Source organism: Oncorhynchus mykiss, chromosome 8, assembly GCF_013265735.2.
Source record: "Oncorhynchus mykiss isolate Arlee chromosome 8, USDA_OmykA_1.1, whole genome shotgun sequence".
In the NCBI taxonomy this organism is placed as follows: domain Eukaryota; kingdom Metazoa; phylum Chordata; class Actinopteri; order Salmoniformes; family Salmonidae; genus Oncorhynchus; species Oncorhynchus mykiss.
The window spans coordinates 74,404,886-74,424,041 of record NC_048572.1 but is presented as its reverse complement, the minus strand read 5'-3'; the positions used below and the strand labels follow the sequence as shown (position 1 = coordinate 74,424,041).

The 19,156-nt window shown below is 42.3% G+C and overlaps 1 protein-coding gene and 1 long non-coding RNA gene across 2 annotated transcripts; one reads left to right on the top strand and one right to left on the bottom strand.

Moving 5' to 3' along the window:
* The first annotated feature begins 268 nt into the window (after nucleotides 1-268).
* LOC110530578 lies at nucleotides 269-1,664 on the top strand. Its single transcript, XR_002474548.2, has 3 exons — nucleotides 269-495; nucleotides 1,119-1,156; nucleotides 1,344-1,664. It is a non-coding gene; the product is annotated as an uncharacterized LOC110530578 (long non-coding RNA).
* A 9,172-nt stretch (nucleotides 1,665-10,836) lies between these two features.
* On the bottom strand, nucleotides 10,837-15,657 carry ltb4r2b (leukotriene B4 receptor 2b). The gene is made up of 5 exons (XM_021613764.2): nucleotides 15,423-15,657; nucleotides 12,196-12,818; nucleotides 11,691-11,891; nucleotides 11,533-11,576; nucleotides 10,837-11,404 (listed from the first exon to the last, which is right to left on the bottom strand). The coding sequence occupies exons 2-5, from the start codon at nucleotides 12,799-12,801 to the stop codon at nucleotides 11,149-11,151; spliced, it is 1,107 nt and encodes a 368-aa protein (XP_021469439.2). The 5' UTR covers nucleotides 12,802-12,818; nucleotides 15,423-15,657; the 3' UTR covers nucleotides 10,837-11,148.
* Between the last annotated feature and the right edge of the window lie 3,499 nt (nucleotides 15,658-19,156).

Below are 19,156 nucleotides of genomic sequence, written 5' to 3'. Positions count from 1 at the left end.
GCTCTTAAAGAGGCACATATGAGCTCAAGCATCCGGTGAGTTCCTGCCCAAGTCAAGCACTGCACACGAGAAAGTGTGACTTGTTGTATTCTCAGATATCCAGATCGAAGGGGAAAATTATAGCGAACCATGACAATTTCTATATTACATCTTGGAATGATCTTTCGCGGTTTAAAGTGTTCAGCGTTGATTCGTTCCACGCGGAACTGAAACAAAGACATGTCTTAGGGGGAGATACCACACCCGGAAGCAACATGCGTGTTTCCCACAACAACACGTGGTTTTGTAAAACATATAAATCCGCCCCCAGTCCCCTCAATCAGTCTTTCTCACCTACTGCGGTTGGAGGACAAGTGGACATCAGCACATGTGGACGATTTCGCCATAAGCTACCAATTGATTCATTTTGATAGTCAGTTAGTTATTTTTTTATAACAATTTTTTTATTAGGTAATATTTGACTCAAGTTTTGGGTTATTTGCTTGCAATTGGCCGGTAAGTCATTTTGGTGGCTAACTTGCTAGGCTAGCTTTAGGCCAGCCTAATATATCTTGATACATTTTTAGTTTTATCCGATTTTTAAAAATGTAAGTTGGTTCAATAAACCGACCATTCAAAGGCCTTGGCTACGGTAAACATCAAGTATTTTCTTAACTTTTTACCTGTCTGAGAATTGGGCCTAACTATTTACATTTCTTTTTAACCACGAATTCGAATGCCGTAGGCCCTTATATAGACAGTAAGCAGATGTTGGGCATGTACTGTACAGCCGCAAGCCAGATGTGTTTAGTCTGAGGCACTATCGAACTGGTTCCATGATGAACCATGGCAGTATCTCTAAACGTAATTTTTTTTTGGGGGGGGGGGGGGCTTTGGTTCCGAGGACTAGTCATTTTGCTTGCTACCTGGGTCCATTATTACATCGCTAACGTTATTTACCTGTGACCACTTGCAAATGTTGTATCGTCAAACCCAAAATGATGATTTGCATGTGAGTCCGTGTTTCAGCTGAACCTCGTGATTATAATTTCACTGCACTGACTGGGTTGACAATGTCAACATTTAACACTTCTGTCAATGACTATAGGTAACTGACTTTTGTTTGTATGTCACTTTAGAGAATCTAAGCTCAATCCTTGCTGTGCTGGAAAATCGGGTAACTATAAGCTTTTCTGCTCCTGAATCTAGCCTTTCAGTAACCTTACTATGATGAGTTTGTTGCATGATCCGTGTTTCACCTGAATCCTAGTGATTATACACATGCGCTGAGTAAATTTAAGGAGTTGTTGTAGAATCTCTTCATTCTGTGTTGTACTAACGGTTTCCCATCTGTCCATCTCTAGGTAATGTGAACTGCCATTGTAGGACTGATCACCGCTTCCATTCAACCCCTGGATCTTCAGATCTGTTAACTAGTTTGAGGTCAAATTTATGTACATCTAATGACTACGTATGTACTCTACAGTTGCTAACCAGATGCGTTTTGTCTGCGGCACTATCGAACTGGTTCAAAATTGTACAAAATGTTACTTTTGGTTCAAAGTGTTCAATAAATGCAGTGAATGTTGACTGTTTATAATTTATGGAATGTCATTGGCAGTTAATACCTCTTAATTAATATACTGTTAATACCTCTTTAAAATAAAATAAAAATAAAATCATCACTATAGCGTCTCACCATTACTGGATTGGCTGACTAGCGGTCGGTTTCTAGCCACCACATGAGGGCTAGGCGAGTGCTGCTTGTAATAGAGAATGTTCTAGCGGCCCCCAATTTCCATGAGCATTCAAATAGCCCCCACGAGGGGGAGGAGTGTAGAGGATGTCTTGCTGCTGGTTTAGGGAGTTCCAATTCGGCGTGACCTCTGCATTGCTAGCACACGTGACCGACCTGAAGCGTTTTACCTAACCCATGAGGTTCCTTATTGCGTTTATAATCCAGTTACACATTTTAGCGTCATACCCGTGGTATTTTGCAATTGCGGCACCCCGTCCTATGGTCGATAAATCATTGGATTTGATTCAATGCAATTTTGATCTGAGGACTGCAACCCTAGTAAAATGTATACCTTTTAATAAACCATTAACTTCCCATCTATGGTTATTTTGCTCACTGTCACCCTATGTTTAAGTTTCTGCAAATGGAACTGGAGCCATGTGGGCTAAATAATTGTTAGGGTTCTCATTTGAATCCACTGGTGGCACAAGCCCGATTGGCCGCCAAATGGCACTTCTTTTAATGACGTAAAAGTTTAAAAGGAATAATGGTTAATATAGTAACCTACACATTCAAAATTGGCCGACAAAACGTTTACATGTGCATTATGACATGTGACTTTCCCATAGTAACCGTGCCATTCCAAGCACAAACGGGAAAATTAACAAATACAAAACACAGCACGATTCTTTTGATCCTAAAATTAAGGGGGGGAAATCGCTAAATTGTATGAGCGGACCCTCAGCTGAGGGTTAAGGTATTAGATGTACCTTTATAATGGTTGGCTCTTGAAATGATCCTGTTGTAATTTCAAACTAATAGCCCATCTATTTTATAAGCTAAATCAATAGCCTAATTACGGCACAATTTATCGCTACTATGGCGTCACCAGACCCCCCCCTATAGCCATATAAAAGTCATTCAGTCTTATCTATCAATCACAATTCCCAGAAGTCGCAGAGCATCCACTAGCTGCCCTGTCCTCAGACACCGCCGCTGCTCTAGTGCTCTAGTGCTCTACCTGACCTAACCGCCCCCTCCCTGTTCTCCGACTCGACCCCTGGTAGAGCAGCGATGTTAGTCTGTTTACCAAGATTACATTGAATGTTCCTGAGTGACCTAGTTACAGTTTTGACTTAAATCGGATTAAAAATCTATTGCAAGACTTGAACATGGCTGTCCAGTGATGATCAACAACCAATTTGACAGATCTTGAAGAATTGTAAAAATTATAATGTGCATATATTGTACAATCCAGGTGTGCAAATCTCTTACTTACCCAGAAAGACTCAACTAAGCCATTGAGTGCTTCTCCAGACCCCTCTCTGAAATGTGTTAATTCTACAGCCACTATGTATACTGTGCCTTCAGAAAGTATTCACACCCTCTTACTTTTTCCACATTTTGTTGTGTTACAAAGTAGGATTCAAATGTATTTAATTGTTTTTTTGTCAACGATCTATACACAAAACTTTCATGTGAAAGTGGAAGGCATTTTTTTTTTACATTTGTGAAAGATTTATTAAAAATTAAACACTTCAACCCCCCGAGTCAATCAATACATGTTAGAATCATCTTTGGCAGCAATTAGAGCTGGTTGTCTTTCTGGTTAAGTCTCTAAGAGCTTTCTACACCTGGATTGTGAGACATTTGCCCATTATTCTTTGAAAAATTCTTCAAGCTCTGTCAAATTGGTTGTTAATTATTGCTAGACAACCATTTTCTGGTCAAAATTGTAACTCGGCCACTCAGGAACGTTCACTGTCTTCTTGGTAAGCAACTCCAGTGGAGATTTGGCCTTGTGTTTTAGGTTATTGTACTGCTGAAAGGTGAACTCATCTCCCAATGTCTGGTGGAAAGTAGACTGAACCAGGTTTTCCTCAAGGATTCTGACTGTGCCTCTCCGTTCTGCTTCTTTTTTATCCTGAAAAACTCCCCAGTCCTTAACGAATACAGTGCATTCAGGAAATTATTCAGACCCATTGACTTTTTCCACATTTTGTTATCTTATTCTAAAATTGATTAAATAAAAAATGTTCCTCATCAATCTACATGCAATACCCCATAATGACACAGTGAAAACAGGTTTATTTTTTTTTTTAATTAAAAAATGGGGGGGGGTTATCCGGGTGGTCTCTGAGGTACCATAACACTTTGAGAAAAAGTGTCAAGCACAACGTAGCAGCCAAGTAGCCTACTATCTATGGAGGTGAAACGTACAGCACTCTGCAAAGTGCTAATTAATTCAAAGCATTTTAGACGTCACTGCAGTAAACCCACATACTTGAGTATAGCGTGGGGCTTACACAAGTCAGAATTTCTTATAGCCTAATTTTATAGACATCAATGTACAGCAACATTTTTATGCGACACTGCAGAACACCCACCATATGCACACATACTCAGCTGTGGGGCTCACAAGACCCGTATTTCATATTTCACGACAAATTTCGCAATATTGGAATATAACATAAAATAAATCTATGTAGGCTACAGCAGAACCCACATATAAGAATTTGTAGGCCTCCTGCCTATGTGATAATATGAAGCACATATTCAGATTACAAACTCCCACAATGACTTTACCCATGTCAAGTCCATTTAACTCTCGAGAGTCAACTTCTTGCTAAAAAAAATACTAGCTAGTAGAGTGAACTGGTGGGATAATTTGTTTACTTTATTTATTTAACTAGGCATGTCAGTTAATTAAGAATAAATTATTATTTACAATGACACCTACCAAAAGTCAAAAGGCCTCCTGTGGGGACCAGGGGCTGTGATTAACAAAATAAATACAATTAAAAATATAGGACAAAATACACATCATGACAAGAGACAACACAATATAAAGAGAGACCTAAGACAACAACATGGCATGGCAGCAACACACGGCAACACAGCATGGTAGCAACACAACATGGCAGCAGTACAACATGGTAGCAGCACAAAACATGGTGCAAACTTTATTGGGCACAGACAAGAGCACAAAGGGCAAGAAGGTAGAGACAACAATACATCACGCAAAGCAGCCACAACTGTCAGTAAGAGTGTCTATGATTGAGTCTTTGAATGAAGAGATTGAGATAAAACTGTCCAGTTTGAGTGTTTGTTGCAGCTCGTTCCAGTCGCTAGCTGCAGCTAAATGAAGAGAGACGAGCGACCCAGGGATGTGTGTGCTTTGGGGACCTTTAACAGAATGTGACTGGCAGAATATCTCAGATAGGGGGGAGTGAGGCTTAAGAGGGTTTTATAAATAAGCATCAACCAGTGGGTCTTGCAACAGGTACAGTGGCATGAAAAAGTATGTGAATCCTTTGGAATTATCTGGACAACCTACACTGTAGGATAATAAAAATACAGTAATTTGTGTGTTATTAGTTTAAGCACACTATGTTTGCTTATTGTTGTGAAGATCAGATCAAATTTGATGACCATTTTATGCAGAAATCCAGGTATTTCCAAGGGTTCACATACTTTTACTTGACACTGTATATTAGCATTGCCATCAGGAACAGTTTGCCCCTCACTCCTCTCACGCACTGACAGTTCTCTGGCCCGTACTGGGTTCGAATTCACCATCTTTCTCTGGATTTTTGGACTTCAAAAATGTCAAACTCGATTGCCTTTTTTTTATCAATTTTTTATTTGGCTTTCCCATGATTCAAATTCAGTAGGGAGATGACTAGACTAGGCTACGTGACGTGACTACGTAGGGACTAGCTGACCACCACTACCAGGACCTGTGTCAAGATCAGTTACTTACCCCACTGTCCCTCCCAATAACCTCTATGTACAGGATAGGATGATTACATAGAAGGATCACCGCACTTTTACATGATGGGGGGCAGGAGAAATAACGAGGAGACTATTTTTTTTTATTAATTTTTTTTTATTTAATTTTACCCCTTTTTCTCCCCAATTTCGTGGTATCCAATTGTTTAGTAGCTACTATCTTTTCTCATCGCTACAACTCCCGTACGGGCTCAGGAGAGACGAAGGTTGAAAGTCATGCTTCTTAACACAGCGCCATCCAACCCGGAAGCCAGCCGCACCAATGTGTCGGAGGAAACACCGTGCACCTGGCAACCTGGTTAGCGTGCACTGCGCCCGGCTCGCCACAGGAGTCGCTGGTGCGCGATAAGACAAGGATTTCCCTACCGGCCAAACCCTCCCTAACTCGGACGAAGCTAGGCCAATTGTGCGTCGTCCCACGGACCTCCAGGTCGCGGCCGGTTACGACAGAGCCTGGGCGCGAACCCAAAGTCTCTGGTGGCACAGCTGGCGCTGCAGTACAGCGCCCTTAACTACTGCGCCACCCGGGAGACGAGGAGACAACTTGATTTAATGCTTATTGCTTTTATTAGAATGTCTACAGTGCGAACAATGAAATTATGAATAAATCATGCTGCGAGGGGTACCGGATCTGGGCAAATAGGTGCTGGAACAAACAAAGTCAAATCTGAGAGGTGCAGGATCCTGTTCCGACAGGATCCGGCTCAAGTTAAGTACTGCACACCTGTCTAAAGAAGGTCCCACAGTTGCCAGAGCAAAAACCAAGCCATTAAGTTAAAAGAATTGTCCATAGAGCTCAGAGACAGGTTTGTGTCGAGGCACAGATCTGGGGAAGGGTACCAAAACATTTCTGCAGCATTGAAGGTTCCCAAAAACACAGTGGCCCCCAAGGTGACAGTGGGGTTATGGTATAGGCAGGTATAAGCTACAGACAACGAATACAATTGCATTTTATCAATGGCAATTTTAACGCACAGAGATACCGTTACGAGATTCTGAGGCCCATTGTCGTGCCATTCATCCGCCGCCATCACCTCATGTTTCAGCATGATAATGCACTGCCCTATGTCGAAAGCATCTGTACACAATTCCTGGAAGCTGAAAATGTGCAAGTTCTTCCATGTCCTGCATACTCCCCAGATATGTCACCTATTGAGCACGTTTGGGATGCTATGGATCGACGTGTACAACAGCATGTTCGAGTGCCTGCCAATATTGAGCAACTTTGCACAGCCATTGGGACAACATTCCACAGGCCACAATCAACAGCCTGATCAACTCTATGCAAAGGAGACGTGTCGTGCCCCATGAGGCAAATTGTGGTCACACCAGATACTGACTGGTTTTCTGACCCACTCCCTACTTTTTTTTAAGGTATCTGTGACCAACAGGTGCATATCAGCATTCCCAGTCATGTGAAATCCATAGATTAGGGTCTAATTAATTTATTTAAATTGACTGATTTACAAATAACTGTAACTCAGTAAAATCTTACATTTTTTTGTATGTTGAGTATATATTTTTGTTCAGGGTAAATACCTATAATGCTGATGAGTGAGATAGGAAGCGATGTGAATTATGAGTTTACTAGATGAATTAAAAGTGATGATCCATTCAGACCAGCCTTACTGATTTAACTTTCAGAACTGCATTTCTTCTGGAAGATATGCAGTCTCCGACAGCTCTTCACAGATATACGACAATGCTGTGAATCTGTTTACAAAGGTTATGGTCCATAAAGTCATGGACAACTTCTCTCAGTTTTCTGATTCAGTAATGCAGAAATAGTACATTGGGCGCTAAAGAACATCTGAAGATGGGGCCAGCATCCATGACAGAGAGGTGGACATCTCAACTGTTCTCCCCACTGAGTCTGAGGTTGATAAACAGAGTAATACCTGTCTTCCTCAGGCTAAGGCTGTCTGGAAAGGCAACAGCTTCCTGTCAAATATCAACTTCAGGATCATCTCTGAGGTAGACAAAAGATCACAGCTAAAATTGAAACATTGCAATTACATACAGTTGAAGTCGGAAGTTTACATACACTTAGGTTGGAGTCATTAAAACTTGTTTTTCAACAACTCCACAAATTTCTTGTTAACAAACTATACTTTTGGCAAGTCGGTTAGGACATCTACTTTGTGCATGACACAGGTCATTTTTCCAACAATTGTTTACAGACAGATTATTTCATTTATAATTCACTATATCACAATTCCAGTGGATCAAAAGTTTACATACACTAAGTTGACTGTGCCATTAAACAGCTTGGAAAATTCCAGAAAATGATGTCATGGCTTTAGAAGCTTCTGATAGGCTAATTGACATCATTTGAGTCAATTGGAGGTGTACCTGTGAACGTATTCCAACACCTACCTTCAAACTCAGTGCCTCATCATGGGAAAATCAAAAGAAATAAGCCAAGACCTCAGAAAATAAATTGTAGACCTCCACAAGTCTGGTTCATCCTTGGGAGCAATTTCCAAATGCCTGAAGGTACCACGTTCATCTGTACAAACAATAGTACGCAAGTATAAGCACCATGGGACCACGCAGCCGTCATACCGCTCAGGAAGGAGACGCATTCTGTCTCCAAGAGACCAATGTACTTTGGTGCGAAAAGTGCAAATCAATCCCAGAACAAAAGAGGACATTGTGAAGATGCTGGAGGAAACAGGTACAAAAGTATCTATATCCACTATAAAACAAGTCCTATATTGACATAACCTGAAAGGCCGCTCAGCAAAGAAGAAGTCACTGGTCCACAACCGCCATAAAAAAGCCAGACTACGTTTGCAACTGCACATGGGGACAAAGATCGTACTTTTTGGAGAAGCGTCCTCTGGTCTGATGAAACAAAAATAGAACTGTTTGACCATAATGACCATCATTATGTTTGGAGGAAAAAGGGGGAGGCTTGCAAGCCGAAGAACACCATCCCAACCGTGATGCACGAGGGTGGCAGCATCATGTTGTGGGGGTGCTTTGCTGCAGGAGGGACTGGTGCACTTCACAAAATCGATGGCATCATGAGGCAAGAAAATTCTGTGGACATATTGAATCAACATCTCAAGACACCACTCAGGAAGTTAAAGCTTGGTCGCAAATGAGGTTTCAAAATGGACAATGACCCCAAGCATACTTCCAAAGTTGTGGCAAAATGGGTTAAGGACAACAAAGTCAAATCAAGTCCTGACCTCAATCCCATAGAACATTTGTGGGCAGAACTGAAAAAGCATGTGCGAGCAAGGAGGCCTACAAACCCGACTCAGTTACACCAGCTTTGTCAGGAGGAATGGGCCAAAATTCACCCAACGTATTGCGGGAAGTGTGGCGTACAGCAGGTCAGCCACCAGGGGAAGACTCGTCAAGGCCTGGTGACAGACGGAGTCTACATCACAAGGCGATGGCTCCCTCTTCTGGATGTGCCAGGTCTCGCCGGGCTCTCTGGCAAGGACTAATTGGGGCTGAGTAATCAAGGGCTGATTGATCACCAGCTGGACAAGTCCCATAAAGCTGCCGGAAGGGAAGGGCAGCACATGGGAGAAGGGACTGGGGGAGGAAAGGTTGATCCCGCATAGTTGGGGACGGTTCCAGAGATAAAAGGAGGGAGCTCAGTTTTGTTCAAGATGGCCACCATTGTTCCTGTACCCAAGAAGGCAAAGGTAACTGAACTTAATGACTATTGCTACTTAGCACTCACCTCTGTCATCATGAAGTGCTTTGAGACTAGTTAAGGATCATATCACCTCTACCTTACCTGCCACTCTAGACTGACTTCAATTTGCTTACCGCCCCAATAGATCCATAGACGATGCAATCACCATCACTCTGCACACTGCCCTATCCCATCTGGACAAGAGGAATACCTATGTAAGAATGCTGTTTATTGACTATAGCTCGGCATCCAACACCATAGTACCCTGCAAGCTCATCATTAAGCTCAAAACCCTGGGTCTGAACCCCACCCTGTGCAACTGGATCCTGGACTTCCTGACAGGTCTCATTCGGGTGGTGAAGGTAGGAAACATCACCTCCACTCTGCTGATCCTCAACACTGGGGCCCCACAAGGGTGCATGTTCAGCCCCCTCCTGTACTCCCTGTTCACCCATGACTGTGTGGCCAAGCATGCCTCCAACTCAATCATCAAGTTTGCAGATGACACAACAGTATTAGGCTTGATTACCAACGATGATGAGACAGCCTACAGGGAGGAGGTGAGGTTTCTGGGAGTGTGGTGCCTGGAAAACAACCTCACTCAACATCAACAAAACAATTGAGATGATCGTGGGTGCACCCTCCTAGCTACATCGACGAGACCGCAGAGAAGGTGGAAAGCTTCAAGTTCCTTGGCGTACACATCACTGAGATGGACCACCCACAGACAAACTGAGATGGACCACCCACACAGACAGTGTGGTGAAGGCGCAACAGAGCCTCTTCAACCTCAGGAGGCTAAAGAAAGTTTTCTTGTCACCTAAAACCCTTAAACTTTTACAGATGCACAATTGAAAGCATCCTGTCGGGCTGTATCACAGCCTGGTATGGCAACTGCACCACCTGCAACCAATGCTCTCCAGAGGGTGGTACGGTCTACCCAACGCATTACCGGGGGCACACTACCCGCCCTCCAGGACACCTACTGTACAGCATCCAATGTCACAGGAAGGCCAAAAATATCAAGGACCTCAACCACCCGAGCCACTGCCTGTTCACCCCGCTAACATTCAGAAGGCGAGGTCAGTACAGGTGCATCAAAGCTGTTTTTCAGACTCTTGGTTCCAGCTCATGTCATGGCCACTAGCACATTAGAGGCTGCTACCTATAGGCATAGACTATAAATCTCTGGCCACTTTAAGGAATGGAACACTAGTCACTTTAATGTTTACATATCTGGCATTACTCATCTGATACCGTTTTCTATACTTCTACAGTATATTGGTCCCTTAATGAAGTTTACATATAAGTCACGGTATCTTAGTCACTTAATGTTTACATATCTTGCATTACTCATCTCATATGCACCTCTCTCTCTACTGTATTCTATTCTACTGTATCTTAGTCCTTTCCGCTCTGACATCACTCATCCATCCATACATGTATATAGTCTTAATTCATTCCTACTTAGATTTGTGTGTATTGGGTATATGTTGTGTAATTTGTTAGATATTACTGCACTGACGAAGAACAAGCATTTCGCTACACCTGCAATAAATCTGCTAATCACGTGTATGTGACCCTTAAAATTGGATTTGTTTGGTTAGGTAATTATAACCTGAAGTTGAGTTTACATATTCAGAACTTAAATTATTAATCATTTTCCACACTTATTTTAATCACAATATTCCACAGTATTATAAGTGGTATTTACAACATGGGATGCAACAAACATTCAAGCAGTACAAGCAGTGTATATTAAAAGTATTTTAATTTTTGGGGGGGGGCACATTTACAAAACGCATTTACAAAGATTAGTGGCAGTGAATTTGGGTCTACTGAGAAACTTGTCTAACACAAGGTGCACTGAATATTGTAGGGATTCTTTCAGATGGTCCCATTTGGACAGGTAAAGGTTTCGAAGCAGTCTGTGTGCAGCAGTGCATCGTCATGATGAGTGGATAGCATCTGCAGTGCAACTCTACACAAGTGTCTGTTTTTCGTTCTTCACAGCATTGCCCCCAGTGCTGCTGAAAGACAACGCATCTTTTAGTCCAATTCCCTTCTTTATCCCAGTGTCCAGAGATGTCCCCTCAAAGAGCCGAGCCATGAAGGCAATGCCGTCCTCTTTGATGTAGGATTTTCCAGCAAAGGTGTAGAGTATAGGGTTAGCACAGCTGCTGATGAAGGCCAGAGCGGAGGTCACGGCACGACTGGGCTGCCATACCATATCTAGTCTGCAGAGAGAGGGATAGAGTTCATGTTGCAGTTCCAGTCCTTTTCTTATTGTATGGGTGTTGGTGCTTATGTTAAATTTAACTTTAGCTAAATGGAGGGGAAAGATGTTGGGTTGGTTGGCACATACCTCTTTTTTGTTGGTGAGCTGTCATCAAACTGTTCAGCCACCACCTAGGAGAGAAAAAAAAGTACAGTCATTCACTGTAAAATAGTATAACTTTCTATGCTACACTCCACACTCTGAGTGAAATTGCAAGATAAACAATACCGTATGATCACACAGACCTGTATTATGTTAATGAGGTGATATGGCAACCAGAAGATGCCAAACATCACAACGATGGCCAGGATGAGTTTCTCACTGCGGACCTTACGACGGAACTTGGTCTGTCTGAGGCGTCTCAGGATGCAGACGTAGCTGTTCACTATAACCCCGTACGGAACCAGGAATCCCACTACTGTCTCAAAGGTGTACTGGTACACCACCTGAACATGAGAAATTATGTAATGATAAACTGCACACATGTAATGACATGGTACAATACCAGGCTTATTTGAACACGAATGGGTCTGTCATACCAAGATCAAGCTAAATGTAAGATTAGTTAGGATTTATGATGTCAGGAAGAAAGGGAGGCTCCTGTGATTTTAGTAGTCATATAATGACTGTACCTGTATCAACATGTAAACCTCTTCCTAATCCTGAATAACTATATACTTAAACCAGAAAAAATATATAATGTATCTAACTTCATTATTAACTTAATATTCACTTATCTCTTAAACTTACATATCGAGACCGGGAGTGATTTGAGGCACACACCAGGCGGGTGTTGTTCTGTTCATCATGATCATACCTCACCTGCCTGAACACCAGAGCAGGGATAGAAATTGAGAACACTAGGGCCCAGAGCACAGCTATTGCCCGCACCACCATCTTCTTGCTGGCCAGGGCCGCCACTCGATGGGGCCACACCACTGCAACTAGCCTGTGCAGGCTCATCAGCGTGATGAGGAAGATGGAGGCGTACATGTTAGTGTTGCACAGGTAAAACAGTCCTTTGCACATGAGGTCGCCAAAGTCCCAGTTCTGCCTGGCCAGATAAATTAGGAAGAAGATGGTAAGGCACATGAGAAAGCCATCGGCGCACGCGAGGTTGAGGATGAGGAGGGTGGTAACGGAGCGTTGGCGGGCACGGGCCAGGATGCTCCAAATGATGAAGAGGTTTCCTGGGACGCCGAGGAGGAAGACCAGGCCCAAGATGAGGGCTCCTATGGCTGTGGTGGCGTCATTACTCACGATGCTGGAATCCTCAACAGTGTCTTTGGTGAAGAGGATAGAGGTGGAAGTGGACTTGTTGAGATAATGGAGGAGGGAACTGCCATCCTTAGCCATAGTGAGGGTTATCAGCTCTGCGGGAGAGAGGGAGAAAGACAGAGTTATCCATGGACTCTAATGGCTACTGTGTGTTATCAACCTTCAAGTTGAAAAGTAGCACAGAGCTTGGGTCATTGACAAAGAGTATGACCTACATAAAACACAGTTATCAGTAGACATTTTACTTATTGAAGCTAAGGTAAGAACATATTGTTTTGATGTAAAGGTTTTAGTTGAGGGCTCAAGGTGCTGTCTGTCATCTTCAATTCTGTGTGATTAAAGAAGGAAGGAGCTGGACGAGTCAGAAAAAAGGAGGAAATCAATGTCATTGGCCATTTGTACGGTTATTTGCTCTGAGGTAAAGGGTGAAACAATAGCCCTGTTTATACCTGTTGCTAACATGTGCCCTTTGTCTTGATCATTTCTACATTCTGATTGTGCCCAGGCTACATTTCTAGACAGGTGTAGACAATAAAATTGTGATCTGATTGTGATCAGGCACACATTGTGTCTGGATATCAAACAGACCTGGATGGTGAAACCATTTAAATCATCATTATAATCATCACTCTAAAATCATTGACACAGGTAGCACCAATGATTTATGGTATCATTGTCTTAAATAAACTCCGATTATTTTTAAAGAATATCTGTCAAATAGTTTCCATACAGGGAGGCACCAACTTAGTGCTGACACGGTGGAAGGATAAGAGACACATTTTAATACAACGTGTAGACGCGATAAACCTTGATCAGATAGTGATCGGATCATATTGATCAGATCTCACAAAACTCACGATAGCACAAGATGTAAACGAGGGTAGAGAGAAAGAGACATATGTTTGGGAAGTACACTCTATGTGCAAAACTATGTGGACACCCCTTCAAATTACTGAATTTCAGACACACCCATTGCTGACAGGTGTATAAAATTGAGCAATCGCCATAGACAAACATTGGCAGTAGAATGGCCTTACTGAAGAGCTCAGTGACTTTCAACGTGGCACCGTAATAGGATGCCATCTTTCCAACAAGTCAGTTTGTTAAATTTCTGCCTTGCTAGAGCTGCCCGGTCAACTGTAAGTGCTGTTATTGTGAAGTGCAAACATTTAGGAGCAACAATGGCTCAACCGCGAAGTGGTGGGCCACACAAGCTCACAGAACAGGATCACTGAGTGCTGAAGTGCGTGACGCGTAAAAATTGTCTGTCCTCGGGTTGCAACACTTACTACCGAATTCCAAACTGCCTCTGGAAGCAACGTCAGCACAATAACTGTTCGTCGGGAGCTTCATGAAATGGATTTCCACGGCCGAGCAGTCGCACACAAGCCTAAGATCACCATGTGCAACAGGAAAGGGCTTTCTGTGGGCCTCCCGAGTGGCGCAGTGGTCTAAGGCACTGTATCGAAGTGCTGAGGTGCCACTACAGCCTTGGGTTCTGAGGTGCCACTACAGCCTTGGGTGAATTGTTTTGCATATGGTTTACACTAGTTTCACGAGTCCATCCTTCCAAATCTCACCTCATTGACGTGAGTGAAGCATGGGCATCCAAGATCATGTTTACACTGATAGAAATAGCTTTGGGATATAATTCTATTTGAGGTTGGGGCTACATGTCGCTCAACCCTCACTCACTGTTGTATCTTTGCGGTAGACAATGTGTTTGCAGCACACATAAAACATTTTGCCACTGACACAGGCAAGCAAATATTCACATTAGCCCTCCTGGCCAACAGTATATTGTCACAACACAGAGATGGCATGCTAAAACATGCCAAATATTAACGCTGCTCCTTTAAAAGACTCCACTTCGATAGTCATAGACTTCTCTTGATTTCCTCCCTCCTGCTCTCTCTCTCTGTGTCTCTCTCTGTATCTCTCTGTATCGCTCTCTGTACTCTACATTGCCACAATAATTTCCTCTTATCATCACAGGCATTATGCTTGTCTTCCTCCGTGGTGTAATTTCTATTTCTACCCCCCAAAAAATATATTTCTGTAAAGTTATGAAGAGGAAGGACACCAAATAATGGTTCACAGAAGTGGACATTTTGTCAATCAGGCTATGAACAGGGCAACAAGTTTCCACTTGTGCAGTTATTTTGACAAATAAAAAAAGTGAACAGCAGTGGAAAGTGCATTGTATTATACACTGAGTGTAGAAAACATCTGGAACACCTAATCTGTTGTCTTGCTCATTCACCCTCTGAATGGCACACATACACAATCCCTGTCTCAATTATCGCAAGAATTAAAAATTCTTCTTTAGTCGGTCTCCTCCCCTTTATCTACACTGTTTGAAGTGGATTTCAAAAGCTGACCTTATGTGTCAACATAAGAATCAAGGCAGAGTTACGTCAACAGCAAGTAACACACTGAACCACACAGAGACAGGATTCACTCATCAACACATGGATATGAGAGGGAAAGAAGATAGATAGAGGGAAGAGGATGGAATTGGAAAATAAGATAATTGGAAATGAATTAGGAATTATTATGAGATTAGGAATGATTATGAGAGAGAGAGAGAGAGAGAACGAAAGAGAAAGAGAGAGAGAGAGAAAGACAGAGAGAGAGAGACTGAAAATGAGAATCGAGTATATCCCAGGGAAAAATTCAGGATATTTGCATCCACTCACCTTACTACACAATCAAGACTTCAGAGGATGGCGAAGAAGGTGATGAAGAGCAATGGATCTGAGTAGGGTGTGTAACCATATGGTGGCAATAGTTTTGTGTTTATCTATACTCTTTGTTTATCTCTCTTTTCTGACAGCTTGTATCCAACTCCCTCTCTCATTCTATTTTTTTCTTTACAACTGCTTGTTTCCCCTGTCTTTCCCTGTTACTGTGTCTAATAAATGTGCTGCCCCACAAGCTGTAACATGCTCTGAAGGGCGAGAGAGGTGTGTCCTTCCTTTAGTCTCCAACCTCTCACTCTCTTTCACACACACACCCTCCACAGCGGTGTTTTTCCTGGTGCTAACCTTCCCCCCTTTGTCCTGATCTTGACAATATTCTGATTGTACCCACATTATCCGACAGGTGTAGAAGATTAAAAGACACATTGTGATCTGATTGTGATCTTCCTTTAGAGGTAGTCAGGCACGCATTGTGTCTGCCAACTGGGCACAGACATCAGTTCAATGTCTAGATTTGATTTACATTTAGTTGAGTTGTCAACTAACGTGAAGTCAACAAAAAATGTCACCATGTCATTGGATTTAGGTTAAAAATACGAAATGCCCTAAAGTCGATTACTTTTGCAAATCCAATCAGTTTTCCACGTTGATTCAACATCCTCACTCATGACATACCCTCTTCTAAGGCACTTATATTTTTTGTCTTGCCCATTTACCCTCTAAATGGCACACTATGTCTCAATTGTCTCAAGGATTAAAAATCCTTCTTTAGCTTGTCTCCTCCCTTTCATCTACAGTGATTGATGTGGATTTAAGAGACTTCAGTAAGGGATCATAGCTTTCACCAGGATTCACCTGGTCAGTCTATGTAAGGGAAAGAGCAAGAAAGGACACCTGTATAGTTGGGGACGGTTGCAGAGGTAACAGGAGTGAGTTCAGATTTTGATCCCCACAGGACACAGCAAGACCCGGAGCCCAGAAGATGGTATCCCGGAGAGGGTCTCATGGGGGAGACCTATTCTTTTCTTTTGAACTATTATTTTAATAAACACCTTTGAAACTGAGCTAATCCTACTCTGTGTCTGATCTGTGCAAATGTTTTGACACAACCCCCTGGTCTGCCACTATATATATACATATACAGTGCCTTGCGAAAGTATTCGGCCCCCTTGAACTTTGCGACCTTTTGCCACATTTCAGGCTTCAAACATAAAGATATAAAACTGTATTTTTTTGTGAAGAATCAACAACAAGTGGGACACAATCATGAAGTGGAACGGCATTTATTGGATATTTCTAACTTTTTTAACAGATCAAAAACTGAAAAATTGGGCGTGCAAAGTTATTCAGCCCCTTTACTTTCAGTGCAGCAAACTCTCTCCAGAAGTTCAGTGAGGATCTCTGAATGATCCAATGTTGACCTAAATGACTAATGATGATAAATACAATCCACCTGTGTGTAATCAAGTCTCCGTATAAATGCACCTGCACTGTGATAGTCTCAGAGGTCCGTTAAAAGCGCAGAGAGCATCATGAAGAACAAGGAAAACACCAGGCAGGTCCGAGATACTGTTGTGAAGAAGTTTAAAGCCGGATTTGGATACAAAAAGATTTCCCAAGCTTTAAACATCCCAAGGAGTACTGTGCAAGCGATAATATTGAAATGGAAGGAGTATCAGACCACTGCAAATCTACCAAGACCTGGCCGTCCCTCTAAACTTTCAGCTCATACAAGGAGAAGACTGATCAGAGATGCAGCCAAGAGGCCCATGATCACTCTGGATGAACTGCAGAGATCTACAGCTGAGGTGGGAGACTCTGTCCATAGGACAACAATCAGTCGTATATTGCACAAATCTGGCCTTTATGGAAGAGTGGCAAGAAGAAAGCCATTTCTTAAAGATATCCATAAAAAGTGTTGTTTAAAGTTTGCCACAAGCCACCTGGGAGACACACCAAACATGTGGAAGAAGGTGCTCTGGTCAGATGAAACCAAAATTGAACTTTTTGGCAACAATGCAAAACGTTATGTTTGGCGTAAAAGCAACACATCTCATCACTCTGAACACACCATCCCCACTGTCAAACATGGTGGTGGCAGCATCATGGTTTGGGCCTGCTTTTCTTCAGCAGGGACAGGGAAGATGGATAAAATTGATGGGAAGATGGATGGAGCCAAATACAGGACCATTCTGGAAGAAAACCTGATGGAGTCTGCAAAAGACCTGAGACTGGGACGGAGATTTGTCTTCCAACAAGACAATGATCCAAAACATAAAGCAAAATCTACAATGGAATGGTTTAAAAATAAACATATCCAGGTGTTAGAATGGCCAAGTCAAAGTCCAGACCTGAATCCAATCAAGAATCTGTGGAAAGAACTGAAAACTGCTGTTCACAAATGCTCTCCATCCAACCTCACTGAGCTCGAGCTGTTTTGCAAGGAGGAATGGGAAAAAATGTCAGTCTCTCGATGTGCAAAACTGATAGAGACATACCCCAAGCGACTTACAGCTGTAATCGCAGCAAAAGGTGGCGCTACAAAGTATTAACTTAAGGGGGCTGAATAATTTTGCACGCCCAATTTTTCAGTTTTTGATTTGTTAAAGTTTGAAATATCCAATAAATGTCGTTCCACTTCATGATTGTGTCCCACTTGTTGTTGATTCTTCACAAAAAAATACAGTTTTATATCTTTATGTTTGAAGCCTGAAATGTGGCAAAAGGTCGCAAAGTTCAAGGGGGCCGAATACTTTCGCAAGGCACTGTAAATACTACTGTTTAAAAGTTTGGGGTCACTTAGAAATGTCCTTGTTTAATATATATATATATTTTTAAATGTGTCCATTAAAATAACATCAAATTGATCAGAGGACAGTGTAGACTTTGTTAATGTTGTAAATGACTATTGTAGTTGGAAACGGCTGCTTTTGAATGGAATATCTACATAGCCATACAGAGGCCCATTATCAGCAACCATCACTCCTGTGTTCCAATGGGATGTTGTGTTAGCTAATCCAAGTTTATCATTATAAAAGGCTAATTGATCATTAGAAACCCCTTTTGCAATTATGTTAGCACAACTGAAAACTGTTGTCTGATTAAAGAAGCAATACAACTGGCCTTCTTTAGACTAGTTGTGTATCTGGAGCATCAGCATTTGTGTGTTTGATTACAGGCTCAAAATGGCCAGAAACAAAGAACCATCTTCTGAAACTCATCAGTCTATTCTTGTTCTGAGAAATGAAGGCTATTCCATGAAAGAAATTGCCAAGAACTGAAGATCTCGTACCACGCTATGGCCTACTCCCTTCTCAGAACAGAGCATACTGGCTCTAACCAGAATAGAAAGAGGAGTGGGAGACCTCGGTGCAGAACTGAGCAAGAGGACAAGTACATTAGAGTGTCTAGTTTGAGAAACAGATTCCTCACAAGTCCTCAACTGGCAGCTTCATTAAATAGTACCCGCAAAACTCCAGTCTCAACGTCAACAGAAGAAGCGACTCCGGGATGCTGGCCTTCTAGGCAGAGTTGCAAAGAAAAAGCCATATCTCAGACTGGCCAATAAAAATAAAATATTAAGACGGGCAAAAGAATACAGACTGTGGAAAGACTGTTCCACCTTTCTACCACATGGTGGCAAGATATCCACATTGTTATATCCTCCTTCCTCTGTCAATTAATTTGACATTCAACCGTTGACATCCAACAGCAACTGAAAGCCAGCCTGA